Source organism: Onychomys torridus, chromosome 7, assembly GCF_903995425.1.
Source record: "Onychomys torridus chromosome 7, mOncTor1.1, whole genome shotgun sequence".
NCBI classification, from domain to species: Eukaryota; Metazoa; Chordata; class Mammalia; order Rodentia; family Cricetidae; genus Onychomys; species Onychomys torridus.
Window position 1 is genome coordinate 15,830,335 of NC_050449.1, and position 15,778 is coordinate 15,846,112.

Below are 15,778 nucleotides of genomic sequence, written 5' to 3' on the forward strand. Positions count from 1 at the left end.
GCTGGTGTGTGACAGGTGTGTATCATCATGCATGGCTTGCATGCCCATTTTGCAGAGGAGGAAACTGAGGCTGAGGGGAGCTAGTGGGAAGAGATGCTGCAGGGGTCGGAGCCTCTGAGCTGAGCAAAAACGCCCCCGGGGTCCTAAAAAGCTTTGGGTTCCAAGTGGGAGGAGCATCGTGGGAGCACCGAGACCCACGTCCGCGCTGTACGGCCCCGCCCCCACGGGGGACGTGAAGACGCGGACCCCGCGCAGCGTGGGGACATGTGACCGACTGCAGAGGCCGCGCGCTGCATCCCCGGCCCGGCCGCGCTGCTGCGCAGGACGCGGGGAGGCGCGCGCCGGGGCCCGGGAGCACCGCCCGGGAGCACCGCGGGGCGCGTGAGCAGACGCGCAGCCGCACGGCCGGGGCGGGGTCCCGCCGGGGTCCCCAGCTTCGCGCAGAAACGAAACCGAAAGAGGGGACCGAGGGAGGCGGAGCCGCGCCGGCGCCACCCAGCCCTGCGGGGCCCGGACCCGGGCGCGGCCAGGTGTGCACCGGCCACCATGGCTCAGGACGGCGTGGAGGTAGGACAGCCGTGCCACCGGCGACAGGCCGCGTGGGGAGGGCTCCGGGGACACCCCGACTCCCCGGGCAGCCTCCCTCCTCCATCCTGGGCACAGAGGGGCTGCAGGGTCAGAGGTCAGAAGGAAAAGGGGTAACCTGGCCTGTATCCCGCCACGTACACACCGTCAGACCTCAAATTCGCACCCGGGAGGCTGGGACGCACCGCAGTCTCCACCATCCCCCAATGCCTGGAGAACTTTGGATTTTTCCAGGAAATGGCATAAAGGGAGGGGGGATGGGGATGAGGACGCCAGAAGGCTGGGTCAAGTTCAGGAGAATGAAGGGGCGGGCGCTGCGCCCCCGTCGCCCCCCAACACCAGAGTCCACCCCCCTCCATCCCAGTTGGAGAAGAGCGTCAGGCGCCTCCGGGAGAAGTTTCATGGAAAAGTGTCCCCGAAGAAGGCAGGGGCTCTTATGAGGAAGTTTGGCAGCGACCACACCGGAGTAGGGCGCTCTATCGTGTACGGTGAGTCAGCCCAAGGGGGGGAATACTGAATGGGTGTGGTTTAAGAAGCGCTGTGTCGCTTTAGCGACCCGGCTCGCCTAGACAGGAGGCTCTCCACCACCTGGAGCTCCTCTTCAAGAGCCCTTCCCATATCTCCCCACTAGGTGTCAAGCAGAAAGATGGACAGGAGTTGAGCAACGATTTGGACGCTCAGGTAACCTGTCCTCCCTCTCTCCTCAAAGGAAGGGGAGAATCCCTTTTCTCTCCTGCGGAAGGAACAAACCACTGCTGCGAGAGCAGCTGCAAACAGTAGGCGCTCATTAAGTGCTGCCTACCTCAAATGGAGGCGATAGGACAATCGGATAAGGAGGAGCTGGCTGTTGAGGAAGGCTCGAGAGAACTCTGCCTTGCACTAGAAGACAGCTGGGTTGGGATGGGGAGGAAAGCGTCCGTCCGGGTGGAGGAGACGGGGTGAATGGACAACTGAATGCGTGCAGTCGCTTCCATGACTGATACCCTATGTGTTGAACTTGCTTCAGAGACATACCAGAGTCTTATTTTGTTTGCAACACAGTTTCAGTATGTAGCCCTGGACTGTCCTGAAACTCACCTTATAAACCACGTTGGCTTTTGAACTCACGGAGATCCACCTGCGCCTACCTCCCAAGTGCTGGGAATCAAAGGCGTGTACCACCATGCTGGACACCTACAAGAATCTGACCAATCATATTCTTTAGGTTTAGGTCTATAAACAATATGACAAAATAATAATAATAATAATAATAGAAGGAAGTCGCCTTCATGGAGAGTACCTGAAGGGGCAGACCTCCAGGCCTTGGTTCATTTCATACCTCTCTTTCTCCTGGTCCCAGCAGGTAATCCTATTATACAAGAACAGCTCAGGGTCACGACAGTCACAGGTTCTGGGTACCAGCATTTGCATTTGGCTTCAGGGGTTCAAACTCTAGTCAGTTGTAATGAAGTTGGGCTCTGAGAGGCCCCTCTGTGAGGACCCAGGAAGAGGGAGGGGCTTGCCCACCGTCCCCATCTGGAAGCAATAGAGCAGCCATTCAGTCCCCAAACCCAGAGCCTTTTAAAGCCATGTGGCCAAGGAGCTAAGAGATGGCTCAGCTGTTAAGAGCACTTGCTGCTCTCCCAGGGGACTCTAGTTCCATCCCCAGCACCCACATGGACAGCTCACAACCTCTCCAGTTCCAGGGGATCTGACACCATCTTCTGGCCTCCATGAGCACTGCACTTGTGTACATGTACACAGGGAGACACGCATACACATTTAAAAAGTTTTTAATCTTTAAAGCCACCTGGCATCAGAGGCCAGGTGTCACATTTGTGGCCTCTGCAGATAGAGAGGTCATACAGGGCTCTGGGTTCCATGGGCCACGATCACTGAATGATTTCAGATTCCTGGCCGTCTGGAAAATGAGAATAGCAAAAGTATTCACTTCTTAAGGCTATTTGAGACATTGTGCTTTTGTCTATTTTACAGTACTAGGGATTGAACTTGGAACTTCGTGCATTGAAGGCAAGGGCTCCAATGCTGAGCCATGCCCCCAGCCTTCTGTTACTTGTGATCCTCCTGACTTACCCTCCCAAGTAACTTGAATGGCTGGCCTGAGCCACTAGACCCAGCTCTAGTGGCTAACTGGAAAGCTCTCAACACAGGCAATGTTTCACCTCCGCTGCACCTGTATAGAGCCTCTCCCCCATTAAACACGGTATAGCACCCCGAGAGCCTTTCCAGTTTCTGCACTCCCCTTCCATGTCTCCCCTCAGGACCCACCCGAGGACATGAAGCAAGACCAAGATATCCAGGTGCGCTGGTGGCTGGGCAGGATGCGGAGAGGGGAGGAGGCAGGCTGGGTACCTATGCCTGGCGCACAGTGAGGATGGGGCTCCAGGGGCAGAGGTGACCCTTTCTGTCCCCATTCATCCATGTTGCAGGCGGTGGCCACCTCTCTGTTGCCCCTGACACAAGCCAATCTTCGAATGTTCCAAAGAGCCCAAGACGACCTCATCCCTGCCGTGGACCGACAGTTTGCCTGCTCCTCCTGTGACCACGTGTGGTGGCGCCGTGTGCCCCAGAGGAAGGAGGTGCTACCCGGACTTACCTTGATTCCCTCCTTACTTCACTCCTGATCTCTGTCCAGAAATTATGTTTCTGACTGAAGGTCATCAACTGTGTGTATGTGTGTGTGTGTATGGGTGTGTATGTGGGTGGTGTGGTGTGTGTTTGTGGTGTGTGTGTAGTGTGTGTGTGTGTATGGGTGTGTGTAGTGTGTGTGTGTAGTGTGTGTGTATGGGTGTGTGGGTGTGTGTATTTGTGGTGTGGTGTGTGTGTGTTTGTGGTGTGTGTGTAGTGTGGGTGTGAGGGTGTTTGTAGTTTGTGTGTATTTGTAGTGTGTGTGTGTGTGTATGGGTGTGTGTGTGGTGTGTGTGTGTGGTATGTACGTGTGTGTATGTGGTGTGTGTGTGTATTTGTGGGGTGTGTGTGGGGTGTGTGTGTGTGTGTGTGTGGTATGTGTGTGTGTATTTGTGGTGTGTGTGTGTGTGTGTGTGTCCACAAGCATGTGCAGAGGCCACAGTTTGGTGGTGATGTCTTTCTCAGTTGTGCTCCATCTTAGTTTTTGTGACAGGGTCTCTCACTGAACCCTGGGGCACACCACTTCAGTTAAGGCAGCATGACCCAAGAAGCCTCCTGTCTCAGCCTCCCCAGCACTGGGGTTGGGGTGCATTTAGCCATGCCTGGCTCTTACATGGGTGCTATGGATTTGAACTCAGTCCCATGAGCACACTTTACCTACTGAGCCATCTCACCACCCTTTTGTGTTTAGTTTTTAGTTTTTAGGTTTATTTTATGCATATTAGCATTTTGCTCACATGTATGTCAGTGCACCACAGTGCCACCGTGCTGGGAACTGAACCCGGGTCCTCTGCAGGAATAACAAATGCTCTTAACCATTGATTCATCTCCCCAGCCCCTTCTTTTGCTTTTTGAGAGGGTCTCGTGTAGCCCAAGCTGGTCTTGGACTTAGTATGTAGCTGATGATGGCCTTGAACTCCTCATTCTCCTACCTCCACACCTGGTTCATGTGGGGCTGGGGTCTTAACCAGGGGCTTCATACCTGCTAGACCAGCCCAACTTCAGTATCCAGCTGGAGCCATGCATCCTTGAACTTGAGAAGTCAAACCCTTGGCTTTGACAGCTGGGGCAGAAACCAATGGGAAGCTGATTTCCTAAGCTTTCTTTTTTCTCTTTAGACAGGGTCTCTCTGTGTAGTCCTGGCTGGCCTGGAACTCTAGATCCGCCTGCCTCTGCCCAAGTGCTAGGATTAAAGGCGTACACCACCACGCCCAGCTTGACTGCCTAATCTCTTGATAATGAGTGTGCTTCTGATAAGAGCTGGGTCTGTGGCTTCAGTAGTACAGCCCTAGCATAGCATTCATGAAGCCTGGGTTCCATCGCCAGCACCATACACCAGGCACAGTAATGCAGGCCTGTCAGCCCAGCACTTGGGAGGTGGAGGCAGGAGGATCAGGAGTTCAAAGCTAGTCTGGGCCACGTGAGACCCTGTCTCAGCCTGCACGTTGGCCCTGACAGCTCTTGGCTCTTCTCTGCCTTCTCAGGTGTCCAGGTGTCGGAAGTGTCGGAAGCGTTATGAACCAGTGCCAGGCGACAAGATGTGGGGTCTGGCCGAGTTCCACTGCCCGAAGTGTCGGCACAACTTCCGGTGAGGGCCCTGTCCCATCCCAGCCCACCCTCAGCCCAGTCCCGCCCTCCTCCTGTAACCCTGGGGCCCAGCTGCCCCCTCAGCCCCTCACAGCCCTGCTGGCCCCCAGGGGCTGGGCACAGATGGGGTCCCCATCACCCTGCTATGGGTGCGGCTTCCCTGTGTATCCCACTCGGATCCTGCCCCCACGCTGGGACCGTGACCTGGATCGGCGCAGCACACACACCCACTCCTGCTCAGCTGCAGATTGCTACAATCGGAGAGGTGAGGCCCTGGTGTACACCCTACATTCTATATCTCCCACACATTGACCCCTGGATGCTCCCTCCTTCCATGAGTCCTCCATGGCTCCTGAGAGCTGACTGTTCCCCCACTCCTCCCATGGAGTCTCCAGCAGCCTCATAGTCCCCATGACCCCTGAGTCTGTTTCTGTGGCCAAGTTCCCACCTCCCTGAAGAGTTTCAACACCTGTAAATTTTATAACCTCTGACCTCTGTGTCATTTGGCTCCAGGGGGTCCATGCAGAGCCCCAGACCCCTCTCACCTCCAGAGTTTCACACCTCAGCGACTCTCTTTCCCCTAGAGCCCCATGTGCCTGGGACTTCCTGTGCCCACCCCAAGAGCCGTAAGCAGAACCACCTCCCCAGAGTGCTGCACCCCAGTAACCCCCATATCAGCAGTGGCTCCACAGTGGCCACATGCCTGAGCCAGGGTGGCCTCCTGGATGACCTGGACCATCTCATCCTGGAAGACCTGAAGGAGGAGGAGGAGGAGGAGGACGAGGAGGATGGTGGGCCCCGAGAGTGACCCTGGCCAGACAGACCCAGGAACGACAGACACGGTGTGTGGACACCTCATGTTGCTATAAGAAACCAGCTCAAGGAGACAGAAAGGCCCTTGGAGGTACCCATGGGACAGTCACAACCGCACAAGCCGGGTCAGCATAACAGCCTTCTTCAGAGAGTACGCTCCACCGCGGAACTCGGCCCAGTAGACCCCGTCCTGGTAACGGCTCCGGTAGTGACCTCCATGATACCACACACCATTGAGGTTGGAGTGGGCACAGGCGTGGTACCACCAGCCCCCACGATGGTACAGGGCACAGTTACCTGAGGGCAGAGACAGAGTTTGTGTTCCCACCAAAATAAAAGTCTCTACCAGCACTTCTTTGTGCAAAGCTTTTGCAAGCACCCCTCAACCTCCCTATCTTATTGAATAGAAGCCCTAATTTTCCATCTCCTCACCAAAATAAAAGCTCTGGCTTCTCACTTTTCTTCTTCAGAGTAATGGCCTTAATTCCCTATCTCCTTACCAAAGTAAGAGGCATGCCTTCCCCATATTTTCTGCAAAGTAGTAATCTATCATTCATTCCTTTGGGAGGGGGGCTTCAATTTCCTTTCTAGACAGTTTATTCCAGGTGGACTGGCACACACCTCTAATCTCAGTATGTGGGTGGCTTACAGAAGGAAGAAGGTCTGGAGTTTCAGACCAGCCTGGGTTCCACAGTGAGATCCTATCTCAAAACAAACAAACAAACGTGGGCAGGGGTACAGCTCTGCCCTTTAGATTATAGGGGTGCCCAGCCCTGTCCCCCACCAAAAGAAGCTTTCGCTCTCAGTCCTCCCACAGTGCAGGGCACCTAGGTCTAGGTCATCAGAGAAGGAATCGGGGCTCCCTCCCCTCTCCCCTGTTCTCTACTTAACACAGAAGCCTCCTTATGCTGAAGTACTTAGCTTAGGGGATTTCTTTCTGAGACCGGGTATCCTGTAGCCAAGGCTGACCTTGAACTTGCTATCCCAAGGATGGCCTGGAATTGCTACCCCTCTGGCCTCCATCTCCTAGAGCTGGGCTGCAGGCCTGTGCCGCCACACCCAGCTCACCAGAAGGGAAACTTTACTTTTAGTTTAATGTAGGTGCCCACAGAGGCTAGAACTATCAGATCCCCTGGAGCTAGAGCTACCCAGTGTGGGTGCTGAGAATGGAACCCAAGTTTGGCTCTTAACTGCCGAGCCATCTCCACCTCCCAGAAGGGAAGACTTTACTGCTTTTCACTCTAACCAGATTAGCAGTCCTCCCACCAAAATAAAAGCTCTTACCAGAATAGGAGTCTCGGTCCCTGTCCACAGTGCTGAAAGGCTTGTCATTGTGCCAGGAGAGAGAATCTCCAGCATCACCGTGGTACTGTCCGAGCCGCAGGCGGTAGTGGTCACTCTCGGGTTCCAAGGAGAAGCTGTCATAGTGGGCACGTGCCCCACGGCCCCCCCAGTCCTCCAGGAGTATCAGTAGCTCATGGTCCCCACGGCTGGTCACCTGATGCACAGGTTCCAAGCCCAGCCAGTATTCCCCATCTGGCCGTCCAAAGCCCGCCTGGAAGGGCGAGGAGGAACAGGCGGTCAGGACGGTGGCCTCCCTGCCTGGCCAGTCTCCGTCACCCCTGCAACCCCGCCACGAGCACCCACCTTGTAATGCTGCCAGTGGGTGAAGAAATTGACCGAGCCGTCTTGCCGCCGCTGGATGACGGTCCAGCCTCCACCCTCCTGCTGCTGTTCACACCACACGGATACCACGCGCCGGCCCAGCCGCAGCTCATACACTCCGCTCTGCCTGTGACCCGCCCCGTGAGCCTCTGCACAGTCCCTCCAAGGGCCTGGGGCAAGGTACAGCCTAAGCCACGCAGGCCCTTCCTGGATCAGAGTCCCAATCCTCACCAGCCCCCTTACCCAAAGAAAAGCCATCTTCGTCTCCGTCTGAGGAAGAGCCACTTCCTTGCCAGCCCCTCTTCTCTCAATAAACATGGTCCTATGGGCCAGCTTCTCACCAAAGTAGCAGTCCTAATACCTCATGCCCTCACCAAAGTATGAGTACCTCCTGTCCATGTTCTCGTCTTCCTTTTTCATACTGTGTTAAGAGGACTGGTCAGGGCTGGAGAGGTGAGGGCTCAGTGGTTAAGGGCACTGGCTGCTCTTCCAGAAGACCCACATGGCAGCTCACAACTGTCTGTGACTCCAAGATCCGACACCCTCACACAGACGTACATGTAAGCAAATCGCCAATGAATATTTAAAAAATATGTATGTTTTCTTAAAAAAAGGGGACTGGTCTTGTTTTGTTTCTATACTGTTGGGAGGCAACTAAAGTCCTCAGTGCTCTATCAATGAACCACACCTCCAGGCTGTTCTTTCCACAGACTAATAGTCCTTTCTCGTCCCCTCATTAGAATAAGAGCATCAGGAGTTGGAGGATTTTGCTCAGTGGTAGAGCGCTTGCCTAACAAGCACAAGGCCCTGTGTTCGATCCTCAGCTCCACATACAAAAAAAAAAAAAAAAAAAAAAAGAATAAGAGAATCGTTTCCTCTGGTCCCCACACCATGAGCCAAAGCCTAACTAGTATTTCCATTTACCCACATGGCACTGGAACCCTGGGTTGTCATCTCTTACACACACGCCGGCAGGCCTGTCTGGACTTACCCACTGGCCTGGTGGAAACAGCAAGGTGCCCAGTAGGTAGGGGAGGAGACGGGGGCTCCGGCTGCCTCAAGCTCTGGTCTCTCTGGTGCTCTGGAGTTTGGTCCAGCCTCCTGCTGCTGTTTCGGGCACTGCCCACAAGACTCAGAGGAACCAAAGGCACCAGAGGCAGTGGCAGGACCTGGGGCCATATAGTCAAACAGAATTACATTAACCCCTCAGCTGAGGTGGTCAGGCATCTCCTGGCATGTGGGAGTGCTTAGGGGACAGGCAGGGTCAGTAGATCAAATCTCCCACCAGATAAACAGAAAATCAGGCAGGGCAATACCTCCGCTTTATCACCCACCCTACCAAAGCCTAACTCTGGGGCTTTTGTTGGTGGGGTGTACACACGAAGCATGGAGGGCAGAGGAGGGTGTTCGGTTTCCTGCTCCATCGCTCTCCCTGTTCGTCTGAGTTGGCCTGGGAGCCAGCAAGCCCCAGTAAACCTCTGCCGCCCACAGCACTGGAGCACATGCAGGCAGGCCCAGGCTTTCTGTGGTGCTGGGGATCGGAGCTCGGGTGCTCACATTCCCGTAGCAAGCACTCTTCCGAATTGCTTCCCAACCCTGTTTTATTTGTTGTGTTTTGTTTGTTTATTTCAGAAAGGGTCTCACTCCAACTGGCTGACCTGGAACTTGCAACAACCCTCCAGCCTCTGCGTCTTAGGGATTACGGGTGTGTGTCCCATGCCTGCCTTACTCTGCTTTTGAACTCAGAGAGCCAGGCCCATTCCACTCTGCTGTTGATCGAAGCTTCATTGCACCTATCTGCTGACTGGGGGCACATGGGCCTTGGACGATGTAGGAAATCTGCAGAACCATCACTAATCCAAAATTCAGGGCCAACACTGGGGGTGTGGCTCAGCTGTACTGCAGTCGCCTCACATGCAGGAGGCCTCAGGTACACCAAAACCAACAGGAATGAAAACACAGCCCAAGCCAGCCTGCTGTCAAGTGTCTGTCATTCCAGCACTCAGGAGGCAAGCATAAGGGTCAAGGTCATCCTCAGCTACACAAGGAGTTAGAACCCATCCTGGGCTACATGAGGCCCTGTCTCAATTGAAAAAGAAATTAGAGGCTGGTGACAGAAATTGCCCAAAGTTCAGAAGCCTCGTGTAGTAACAAGAATATATTGTCTTAGGGGCTGGAGAGATGGCTCAGCAGTTAAGAGCACTGGTTGCTCTTCCAGAGGACCCAGGTTCAATTCCCAGCACCCACATGGTGGCTCACAGCCAGTACCAGATGGATTCTGGCCTATCTAGACAGTGCACAAACACGTGGTGCACAGACACATGTGCAGGCAAAATGCCCACACACATTAAGACGAAAATCTTTAAAAATAAGATCATAAAACCAAATATATATATATATAAAGCTGGACGGTGGTGGCGCACACCTTTAGTCCCAGCACTCCAGAGGCAGAGGCACATGGATCTCTGTGAGTTCGAGGCCAGCGTGGTCTACAGAGCTAGCTCCAGAACAGACAGGGAGGGCTGTGCAGAGAAACCCTGCCTCGGAAAATAAAACAAAAAAGAATATGCTGTCCTTGCGTATGGTGATGTGAGCGTGAGCCTGCGAATGTTCTGTGGAGTGGATGAGGCTCTCCCCAGCCGTTCACCCGGATGAGCAGTGGGTGGCGCCGCAGCCTCCGTTTCTGACTTGGGATCTGTGAGCGCCCTGCTGGTGTACCTGCTGCTGGCCCCGTTCCGGGTCCGCGCACGCGCGCTGCAGGCGGCCCAGGAGGCGGCTGTGCTGGCTGAGGAGCTGCGCATGCTCGCGGAGCTGCGCGTCCAGCTGCTGCAGGCGCGCGGCCATCCGGCGCGCCTCGGCCTCGGCGTACAGCGCGCGCTCGGCGAGCAGGCTGAGCGCCGCCGCAGGCTCCGCCCCCGCCGCAGGCTCCGCCCCCGCCCCGCCCCCGCCGCAGGCTCCGCCCCCGCCGCAGGCTCCGCCCGCGCCTCCGGCTGCAGTTGCGCGCGCAGCTGGCCCAGGCGTGTGTTCAGGCTGCGGCTGTGCTCACGCAGCGCGCGCACCTCGCCCGCGAGCCCACCTCCCTCGGCCGCGCGCCTTTGCAGCGCGCGCAGCAGCTCCTCGTGGCGGCCCACGCGCATGCGCAGCGCGTGCAGTTCGCCGTCGTGGGAGGCGTCGGAGCCCCGGCAGGCCGCGCCGGTCGCCTTCTGCGGGGACAGGAGCAGCGTGACGCGGCATCGCGCGGCACCTCCGCGTGCCCGCCAAGCGCTCAGCAGGAGCAGCAGCTGCAGCGTGCGCAGCCCAGCAGTCCCCATGGTCACCTGCAGCGGAGAGGGAGGAGGCTCCTGTGTTGTAGCCCACGCTGGTCCCAAAGCTCCCAGGACCCGGGAGGACCGTGAAGTCTTGACCCCCGAGCCTCACCTCCCACGGTAGTGCTCTGGATCAGCTGGCAGCGCAGCCCCCTGTTGTCACAGCTGATCCAGCAAGCAGCATCTGTGTACACCCAGAATCCCTCGCCATCCCCGGTTCCGGCCACCTGGGCCCGGTCACCTCTCTCCCCTCAGAAACTTCGGTGGTGGCTCCCACTTCAGGAGAAAACGTGTGTTGGGGATGGAACCCTAGGCCTCGCTCATGCTGGGCCGCTCATTTCTAATTTGAGACATGGTATCACTATGTAGCCTAGGTTGGTTCCAAACTTGGGATCCTATTGCCCGAGAGCCTCTCCATCGCTAGATGGCCGCTGTGTGCCACTGTACCACGCTCCACACAGTGTCTTCAGCCAAGTTAATATTCATGGCTCCCCAGTCCTGCCCTGCAGAACCCACACCCGGGTCCCATGCCACCACTCCCAACACTCAATGTCACACACTTGCACCTGCTCAAAAGGAAGCATGAATGCAAAGGTCTTGGGGTTGGATCTCCTTTCAGATGTACTGAAAAGAACACATAGCAAGGAGGCTGTGAGGGTGGCATAGAAGGGGAGAGGGGTGAGCAGGAAGACGAGAAAGCCCTGGGTCAAAGGACTCTGAGGCTCTGCTCTGAAGCAAGGGACACCACGGAGCTTTCTGTGCTAGGGTGTAGCTACAGCAACCCCTCATCATGCAGGAGCTCCCAAGCACTGGGCAGGGTCGTCCCTTTGTCTGGCAAATTGGCTGCCTTCTCGGGTAAGCCGGGTTAAACAAGCCTGGGGGCACACACCCCCATATCCAAATCAATACCAGGAGTCTCTAAACAAACAGCCACCAATGTTACCCCACTCTCACCTCTCACGCCCCAGATGTTGACTCCAGTGAGGTTTGCAGCAAGCCCACCAAACCTGAGGGAGACCTGAAGGATTGGGAGGGTCTCTGAGCTGTCTGGATAGAGAAGGCTGGAGGGACAGAAGGCTTGGGAACCACCCATCCCCCGAGCCTGGGAGCGAGTGTAAATATTTAGTATTTCTAGTATGAGAACCCAGGCAGAAAAGCCAGATCCCCTTGCCCAGGCCTCCAGCGTGTGATAACAGAGGCCACTGCCCTCTATGAGTTTCTTCCTTTCTCTCAGAGGCTCACAGAACATGGGAGGCCCTGCACCCTAGACCTGTGGGATCCAGACTCAGACAACTATGACACACTAAAATGATAATGATGGGTATCAGTGAGCAAACTGCCTGGTGTTGGGGACACCCTTAAGGGGTAAAGGTTGTTCCTCATTTAACCCTAGCAGCCAGGCTAGGGATGTGACTCAGCTGTAGTGTCCCTGCCTAGAATCCCCCAGTGAGGGGCTGGAGTGTAGCTCAGTGAGAGTCCCTGCCTAGAATCCCCCAGTGAGGGGCTGGGGCGTGACTCAGTGGTAGAGCCCCTGCCTAGAATCCCCCAGTGAGGGGCTGGGGCGTGGCTCAGTGGTAGAGCACTTGTAAGGTCCTGGGTTGGTACTACAAGAAGAAAACAAAACCTCAAGATGTGGTGGCGCATGCTTAATCACAGTTTACCTAGGAGGCAGAGGCAGTTAGGTCTCTGTGAGTTCCAAGCCAGCTAGTAAGTCCCTATCTAAAAAGGGGGGTGGGATTAGGTGAGAACTGACACAGGCAATGTCAAATTCAAAGAAAGGCGAGTGACCTCAACAGACGCCCACTGCCCTTACTGCAGAAGTACAGACTGCCAAGGCGCAGGGGGCTTGGGGTTTTAGAGGGCAGAGAAAAGATGGAAATTTTTATCTATGCTTTTAGTCTCAGGGCCAAGACATGCCAGCAGATGTTGTTATCATATGCTGACCTGGTCAGGTTTCTCCTGGCTCCTGACCGCAAATGTTCTCATTACTATGTAGACATTCTTGTCAGGCAAGCTTCTCTTATTGGTATGTGCAGGGAGTTCCTTGTTGGTGTTTCTGCTCTTCTGGGAGCCCGACACCCAGCCCCCACTGCGTAGCTGGGTGGCTAGGTAGCTGACCCCTGAAGTCCTCCTTTCTCATTCCTTCTACCTCCCAGATTTCTCCTATATAGTCTCTCTACCTGCCAGCCCCACCTATCCTTTCTCCCGACTCGCCATTGGCCATTCAGCTGTTTATTAGACCATCAGGTGTTTTAGACAGGCACAGTAACACAGCTTCACAGAGTTAAACAAATGCAACATAAACAGAAGTAACACATGTTAAAATAATATTCTACCACAGTTCCCGATGCTCCTATCAGTATATGCAGGGCATTTCTAAGCTGTCTGAGGTTCATTGTTTTAAATCATTGTCTTAGATCTTTGGATCATTGTTCTACTGCTCTGAAGAGACACCATGACCAAGTCAACTTACATAAGAAAGCATTTAACTAGAGGCTTCCTTAAAGTTTCAGAGGGTGAGTCAGTCCATGACCATCATGGCAGGGAAGCATGGCAGCAGACAGGCATGATCAAGTGAAAGCTTACATTTGATCTACAAGCAGGGCCCAGAAAGAAAGACACTACGCCTAGAGTGGCCTTTTGAAACCTCAAAGCCCAGCTCCAGAGATGCACCTCCTCCAACAAGGCCACACCTCCTAATCCTTCCCAAACTGTTCCACCAACTGGGTACCACACATTCAAATATTCATACCACTACAGTCATTAACTATTCACTGGGTGTGGTGGCACAAGCCTTTTATCCCAGCACTCAGGAGGCTGAGTCAGGTGTATCTCTGTGTGTTCCAGGTTAGTCTGTCTACATAGTGAGTGAGACCCTGTCTCAAAAAACAAAAGAAAAAGAAAAGGGTGAAACTGCTCACACTCCTCCACACACTGCACACCTTAAAAAGAAAATAGCGTGGCTAGAGAGATGGCTCAGAGGTTAAGAACACTGACACACTGACTGTTCTTCCAGAGGTTCTGAGTTCAATTCCCAGCAACCACATGGTGGCTCATAAACATCTGTAATGAGATCTGGTACCTTCTGGCCTACAGGGATATGTGCAGACAGAACACTGTAAACATAATAAATAAATAAATATTTAAAAAAAAAAAAGAAAGAAAAGAAAATAGCTTGGGCCTGTGTAGCCACACGCTATACAGTACACACACTGCACAGCCCAGCCAATGCTTACATCCTTTTACAGATTCCCTTTCTCTCACGCAGCCACGTTTTCATTTCAGGCAAACCATGCAGGGACAGAACAAGAGCAAATGTCCATGGGGTCACTTTCCAGACAGACTCCACAGCCCAGACCCAAAGTCTCTCACCAGACCTGCACTGGGCAAAGTGGCCTCTCCTTGCTTAGCGAGATCCTCAACTCCCCAAAACTGAGCACACTCCAGGGCAAGGAGAGGAAAGGACTGTTCCAGACTGGAAAACATCTGCCAGCCCTGGGCTCCAGCAGGGACTGCACGGCCCCTTTGCTTCTCCATTACCAACAGAGAGAAAAAGCCTCCAGAGTCACGGAGAAGGGCTAAAGGACCAGAAAGCCGAGGAGGCAGAACAGGGCTCACATGGATGAGACAGGGACCAGAGAAAGGAAAATTGAGAGATAATGAAAAGGGACAGTTGGTGATGATGTTGAAGAGGTTGAAGGGGTTAAAAATAGGAAGCTGGATGGGGTAGAGAGGCAAAATAGGAGGTAAAGAGGGAGAGCTAGGAAGAGGCTTAACTGATAAAGGCTCCTAGGAGGAGACAAGATGCTAAGCCTTGGGGTGAGTATCCCTCCCTTCACTAGAAGGGTTTTTTAGGGTGGGGGAGAAGCCAGAGTCCTGAGGATAAGATAGTAGGAGGTTACAAGTGAGAAGGGGGTGATTCAAGATCCAGAGTGTTTGGCTTCCAGAGGAACCTTCAAAGCTTCCTCCCATCTGCAGACAGGGCCCTGGGGAGCACAGCTGGCCCTCAGGATCTGGGGACAATGATCAAGGGACCACTCAGGCTCAATCCATCGACTGACAGAGCCCCAAGTGCCAGGGACCAGTGTGCTCAGAATCAGTAAGGCATTTTTCTTTATTGGGGGCAGGGAGACAGGACATTTAGGGATCTGTTAGGAGCCTCAGAGTAGAGGAAATGGTTGTTAAAATACAACAGATTGGGAGATGGATGCCAGCAAGATGCCCTATTTAGCAGGAGGACGCCGAGTCCAAGGCTAGCTTGGGCTGCATGGTGGAAGACTTGGGAGGAAAGAGAGACACGAAGGAAGCAGGTGGGAGGGAGGGAAGAAAATGAAGGAAGAGTCAACCTGAGGATGTAAGAAAAACGGTAAGGGAATTTAAGGCGTGCACCACCACCACCCAACACACTTGTTGCTCTTTTAGAGGACCCAGATTCAATTCCCAGCACCCACATGGCAGCTCACTGCCCTCTCCCGCCAGTTCCCTCTTCAGGATACCCTCTTCTGGCCTCCTCAGGCGGCAAGCATGGAAATGGCACACAAACATCCATGCAGGCCAAGTGCCCATACATATAAAACAGCAAGAAATAATTTAAAATAATAGGAAATAATTTAAAACATTTTTAGAGATCTGGAGAGATGGCTCAGTGAGTAGAGAGGCACCTGTCACCAAGTTTGAATACCTGAATTCCATCTCCAGGCTTCCCATGGCGGAAGGAGAGAACCCTCTGACCTCCCCCTGTGTGCTTTGGCATATGTGCCACCACAGATAATTAAGTGCAATTTATTTGGGAAGGGAGCAGACATGGTGGTGTACGCCATTAATTCCAGTGCTTGAAAGACAGAGGCCAGCGGGTCTATGTGGGCTACACTGTGAGACCCTATCACTATATGTATATATATGAATAACCCCGTCTAGCCAGGCGTAATAGTGGCACATGCCTCTAATTCCACAGCTCAGCATAACCAAGCGGATCTGTTAGCTGCAGGCCAGCCTAGGAGGAGGTAAAAGGAGAGAGCCGCACACCTTGCAGAAACATTCAGCATCGGGATTCGAACCCTCAAGTGCTGTGCGGCCCAGCCCGTTTCCGCAGAAATGGGCGTGGTACCTCTACAGTAAAGACTCCAATCCCGACGCGCCTGGAGCCGCCTAGCGCGAAGGACCGCTGGCTGACGTCACTGGCGGGAGCGCCGGAA

At 54.3% G+C, this 15,778-nt stretch overlaps 2 protein-coding genes across 2 annotated transcripts; one reads left to right on the top strand and one right to left on the bottom strand.

The window, feature by feature from the left end:
- Positions 1 to 476: 476 nt before the first annotated feature.
- Positions 477 to 6,075, top strand: Shfl (shiftless antiviral inhibitor of ribosomal frameshifting). The gene is made up of 8 exons (XM_036193689.1): positions 477 to 567; positions 950 to 1,073; positions 1,217 to 1,266; positions 2,847 to 2,885; positions 3,015 to 3,164; positions 4,698 to 4,801; positions 4,911 to 5,065; positions 5,385 to 6,075. Exons 1-8 carry the CDS (start codon positions 547 to 549, stop codon positions 5,606 to 5,608), a joined length of 867 nt encoding a protein of 288 aa, XP_036049582.1. The 5' UTR covers positions 477 to 546; the 3' UTR covers positions 5,609 to 6,075.
- Positions 5,389 to 15,742, bottom strand: Angptl6 (angiopoietin like 6). The gene is made up of 7 exons (XM_036193688.1): positions 15,609 to 15,742; positions 10,239 to 10,595; positions 9,997 to 10,203; positions 8,270 to 8,447; positions 7,261 to 7,448; positions 6,898 to 7,168; positions 5,389 to 5,910 (listed from the first exon to the last, which is right to left on the bottom strand). The coding sequence occupies exons 2-7, from the start codon at positions 10,587 to 10,589 to the stop codon at positions 5,720 to 5,722; spliced, it is 1,386 nt and encodes a 461-aa protein (XP_036049581.1). The 5' UTR covers positions 10,590 to 10,595; positions 15,609 to 15,742; the 3' UTR covers positions 5,389 to 5,719.
- Between the last annotated feature and the right edge of the window lie 36 nt (positions 15,743 to 15,778).